At 35.1% G+C, this 5,379-nt stretch overlaps 1 protein-coding gene across 2 annotated transcripts; it reads left to right on the top strand.

The window, feature by feature from the left end:
* Nucleotides 1-211: 211 nt before the first annotated feature.
* On the top strand, nucleotides 212-4,178 carry LOC149237140 (cysteine-rich receptor-like protein kinase 2). Of its 2 annotated transcripts, none has more exons than XM_089366764.1 (7): nucleotides 212-1,226; nucleotides 1,337-1,471; nucleotides 1,572-1,711; nucleotides 1,822-2,032; nucleotides 2,128-2,362; nucleotides 3,275-3,419; nucleotides 3,530-4,178. In XM_089366764.1, exons 1-7 carry the CDS (start codon nucleotides 347-349, stop codon nucleotides 3,896-3,898), a joined length of 2,115 nt encoding a protein of 704 aa, XP_089222890.1. In that variant the 5' UTR covers nucleotides 212-346; the 3' UTR covers nucleotides 3,899-4,178. The 2 variants fall into 2 exon arrangements, with proteins under 2 accessions (XP_089222890.1, XP_089222889.1); XM_089366763.1 differs by having other exon boundaries at nucleotides 1,334-1,471.
* Nucleotides 4,179-5,379: the final 1,201 nt, after the last annotated feature.

Genomic DNA, 5,379 nt, shown 5'->3' with positions numbered 1-5,379 from the left:
ATGCAGCAGAAAGACGATACATTTCCTTCCGTTCACAAGTTAGTGGCGCATGTGCTTGGAAAGAAATGAAAGGAATCGTTTTTTTCTCTGAAAAACAAAAAAAATTTAGTCGCTTATGTGGTTGAAATAACTAAATGAAAATGAAATATAAATATACCATAGGAAAATGCAATACACTAATCTGAACCACAATCTGATTGTACTACATTTCCTATGTAAATTAGAATATCCTACACCTTGGCGTATTCTGCACGTAGAAAACCCCTATGGGACGCCGGTGTCCAGAATTGATAAATGTACACTTTGAACTTTACAAACGCATTTGATTACAGGAGCACCTCCAACTATGCCGTTCTATCAGCTCAAACCGAGGCAGGGCACAAAGAAGCTGGGTTTGGCGATGGCGATGAAACACTTAACGGGAAGCATTTTAATTATCCTCTGTCTATGTACAAGTATACGCTTCGCAGCAGCTGACCCAGAGACTTCTACCGTTTGGAGCAATTGTGGGGAGAGCGGCAATTATACATATAAAAACGGGAGCGCGTTTCAGGTTAATCTAAACAAGGTTTTAGATTCACTGGTGAACAATGTTTATGTCACCGGATTCAATACCTCTAGTATTGTTGCTCAGGGGGCAAACATCAATAATACTGTTTACGGGCTTGTCCAGTGCAGGGGAGATTTAGATTCTTCCGATTGCAGTGAGTGCGCATCCACGGCTAAAGCAAATCTTGTTCAGGTTTGTCAAAACACTTCTGGATTGATTCAACTAGACGGCTGCTTCTTGCGTTACGACGATCATAATTTTTACAACGATATTGAGAGTAGGAAGGAGACACCAAATATCATTCTTTGTAACAGTGGGAACAGCAGTCAGCCACAGCAGTTCACAACTGCTGTGAGAGCCTTGCTCTCAAATAGTACCGCTAATGCTCAACAGAGCCCCAAACTTTTCGCTGCAGATTCAGTCGCTGCGCCTGGTAATATATCGCAGACTATATACAGCTTAGCACAGTGTTGGAGAGATCTGTCCCGCACAAGCTGCGGATCGTGCCTGACTTTTGCCGTAGAAAATATATTTGCTTGCCAAAGTGGAGCTCTTGGGGCACAAGTCGGATCTCAGAACTGCTACTTGCGTTACGAGGTTTATGAATTTTTCAACGCTACCGTTCTATCGCCGCCACCATCGCCGCCACCAGGGGAAAGTCCTCCCGCGTCCTCTGGTAATTTTGTTTTGTCGAGGAATACACGGGTTTTGTAGGATTTCATTTGTTTCTGCTTAACTAAAACATAGATTACTGGTTACTCACACTTTTGTGTAAATATGCAGCAGGCAAGAAACCTAGCATCTTGGGTATAAGTCTGGGTGTAGTAGCCGCTACGATTGTATTAATTGCAGTCATAATTCTTTGGAAGTGGAATATTTGCTCTCTTCTGAAACGTCCGGAGGAGATTTATCGAACCGGAGGTCCTGAAATTGCAGCTAACTTATTCATTGTTAAGGATCTAAGACGCTTCTGATTACGTTGTGTGCCACATAAATAAACACCTTGTAATTGTTTTCGCAGGTGGGGAAGAGAATTCTATCCTAGGGCCGAGCATAGCCAATCCAGAGCTGATTTTCAAGTACGACATTCTGAGAGAGGCTACCTCCAATTTCAATCTAGCGAACAAACTTGGAGACGGAGGTTTTGGATCCGTCTATAAGGTGAGAGCTTAATATCTCTTTCAATTAAAGAAATTAGATTCGGAAATAGCAGCACCTACTAAAATTCGAGAAAAAAAAAGGAGGAGATTTTGACGTTTGTCGATTTGCAGGGGGTTCTCCCAGATGGCAGGGTGATTGCAGTTAAACGGCTCTATATGGGTACAAGACATGCGGACGCTGAATTTCTGAATGAGGCGAATCTCATCAGTCGTGTTCAACACAGGAATCTGGTGAAATTGCTTGGTTGCGCAGTTGAAGGCTCAGAAAGGCTACTAGTGTACGAATACCTCGAGAACAGTAGCCTTGACAAGTTTCTATTCGGTATCTACTCGTTCTTAACCCCTGGATGGTTTTTGGATTCCTTTCTTTTATATTTATCTTCAGGTAATATATTTATGATCTCTGATGCGTTGCAGATGCAACAAAACGTCATTTGCTTGACTGGAAAGAGAGATACGAAATCATAGTTGGAACTGCACGTGGTCTGGCCTATCTTCATGAGGAATCTCAGATTCGGGTCATCCACAGAGACATTAAAGCCAGCAATATTTTACTCGATGACAAACATAAACCGAAAATAGCAGACTTTGGGTTGGCCAGATTCTTTGCAGAAGATCAGAGCCACGTCAGCACTAGAGTTGCAGGAACATTGTAAGAAGAGGAAAATTTGAAGAATGGAAATTCATCTAAATTTTGCCCTTTTTAGTTGGTCTAAATTTTGCCCTTTTAATGAGATTTAATATGTAAAATTTCAATGAGATTTAATATGTAAATTGCAAAATGTTTGTAATTTTATTTTATTTTATTTTTTGGGTTATTTTTAATTTTTAGAAAAAAAATGAAATTAACTAATTTTTTTTGGAAAAAGTATGGAAAATTAATTTATTTGGTCTTTAAAATTTTCTTAGTTTTCAACTAATTGTTTTAATAAAAGAGGAGACATAAGTTAGCCCAGAGAAAGTAGTGGAAATTCTGGCATGATTTTCTTCAAATTCTAGCAGAAATTTTGGGAAATCTTACATTCAACTTTCAGGATTTTGGATGCCCAGAGATCTCTGGATGAAAGCAATTTCGACACTCCTATAATCAGTTTTTTTGAAAAAGAAATTCTGTAGATTCAAACTAAAAACAACTTTCCAGGTAAATGTGTGGGCCAAGGAGACAAAGCCATTAATTAATTACAGTACATGAAACAAAACTGGCATATCCAAATAGTGGTAGTCTAACCAGACTGTTCTTTTGCCTTGAAAGTCATGGAAATTCTTGTTATATTTTGAGAAAATATAGCAGGGATTTTTGTAAATCTAAGTTAGAGTTGTTAAACTTTAAGATTTTAGGTGCCTTATATGTTTTTGATGGTGCTGAATCCATTTCGACCATAAAAACATGATTTAGAATTTACCTCAATAAACTAATCCTATCTAATCTAAATATAGATCATATTATTTTGAAGTCTATCTAATCTAAATATAGATCATATTATTTTGAAGTGGGTCATGGAAATTTAGATTATATTATTTTGAAGTGGGTCATAGAAATTTGATAGCGTAAGACACTGTGCAGAGGTTACATGGCCCCTGAATACGCCTTACGCGGACAGCTGACAGAGAAAGCCGATGTATTCAGCTTTGGAGTGCTTCTACTTGAGATTATCAGCGGAAGAAAGAATCGGAGTTCGTCTGAAGACATGGAGTTTCTCATCGAAGGAGTATGGTTTATGTCCATGTCATCTTTCGAGTGTCAATTTTCTCAATTCTTCATAGTATGGCATCCCTTGTTAACTAAAGTTTTTATGTTTTTGTTGATATGACGAAGCAGACATGGAGACTATATACAACAGATAGAGCTTTAGAAATTATGGATCCCACATTGGAGGGCAGTTATTCCTCGGAGGAAGGGATTAGAGTGATTAAAATTGGCCTTCTGTGCACGCAAGCAGCTGCTGCGTTACGGCCTTCGATGTTCCGGGTGGTGGCGATGCTGACAAGTGAGACCGAACATCTTCCTTCGCCCACACAGCCTGCTTTCGTAGATCTGGATAACGCCGGCGGGCCTCACAAATTGAAAAGTGGTAAAGTTAATGATGAGGACAAAACATCAAGCAGTACAGCAACTTCGTCTTCGACACCTTCCGTTATTCACTCTGTAGCTGCCGATCCTACATCCGGCTCTCTGGAGCCGAGGTGAAAATCCGACAATGACTCTGGCATTATGGTATCATGTCCGACAGCATTATCTTCTCTGTCATGTTAGAATGGTTTTTAGGTGGAGAAGTTGTTGATATTTGTGTACGTTCTTCATAGAATGGGGTCAGCGTATTTAGGCTTTCAATCTTGAAAAGTGGTCATTGAGGAAGATATTTTGATTCAAACCACCGCCTTATCGTGGGTCAGTAAGCGTTTCTGTTTTATGAAAAAATAGTTGCTATCAATGTTATTGTAAAAATATAAAAATGTGAGGTATGGTTTTATTTTTCACATTTTAAAAAATCATATTTTATTTACTGAATATTAGTTATAAAATTTTCAGACCATGTTTGCTATTAATGTCGATAAGTGACTCCGAGAAAACAAATGTGATTTTTTTAAAAAGGTTTCTAACTATTATATCTCTATTGGTTAAAAGGTTGATATTATAATAATTATTTTAAAATAGGGATATATTTAAAATATATTAAGATAAAATATTTAATGTTTTCAATTTTTAATAGGTTGATATTATAATAATTATTTTAAAATAGGGATATATTTAAAATATATTAAGATAAAATATTTAATGTTTTCAATTTTTAATGTTACAAAAATAACATTTTTTATATTATAATATTTTTAAATTTTCAACGTTTTATTATTGTTTAATATGTTTATTAATACAGGTTATGTTATTATAATGATATAAATTAAATGATTAGTAAATGTTTCTAGGTCTCAATTTATGATTAACATCAAAACATTTAATCTATATATATTTCCATTAATTTGATTTTAAAAAATCATAAAAATTAACTAAATTATAGTTGAGTGGAGGCTTCTGTGATCCATATCAAGTTTATGAGAAAATTCTTTGGCGTAAATCACATGATCTTACATTTGTCTACGAGTTTAGAACCAACGAGTGTGGTTCATCGTCAGGACAAGTTGAAGAATCAGATCTAGGCTGCATGTTAAATAGTTAGAGCAGGACCTCCAACGGCTATATTTGACCAGGCAATAGCTCAATTGACCAACTAACGGCTAATCTTGAGTTGGAAACAGCTAGCAGGACAGGACCAAGGGAAAGGAAAGCAATTTAATTAAAAATTAAAATAAGTTAAAGTTAAATTAACTATTTCAAATTTGTTTTAATTTTAGAGTTTAATAAAAAGAAAATCCTATTGTTAGGATTGTTATAAATAAATTTAAGTTTAATATAATAAGAATTTATAATTTAATTTAGTTTAATTGTTTATTTATTTATTAATTTGTTAAAAAAAAGAAGAAAAAGAATAAAATAAAATCCTATGGTTAGAATTGTTATTTTAAAGTTTAATATAATGAGAATTTATATTTTAATTTTATATTAAAAAAACAAAAAAAATAAATTCTACTCTTAGAATAGTTATTTTAGAGTTTAATATAAGAATTTACATTTTAATTTTATTTAATGGTTTAAAAAAAAACAACAACAAA

This window comes from Pinus tabuliformis, chromosome 8, assembly GCF_031772625.1.
Source record: "Pinus tabuliformis cultivar Carrire ecotype Pingquan chromosome 8, CPIR1, whole genome shotgun sequence".
Classification (NCBI taxonomy): domain Eukaryota; kingdom Viridiplantae; phylum Streptophyta; class Pinopsida; order Pinales; family Pinaceae; genus Pinus; species Pinus tabuliformis.
The sequence above is the reverse complement of the archived record's forward strand: the minus strand, read 5'-3'. Positions and strand labels throughout refer to the sequence as shown.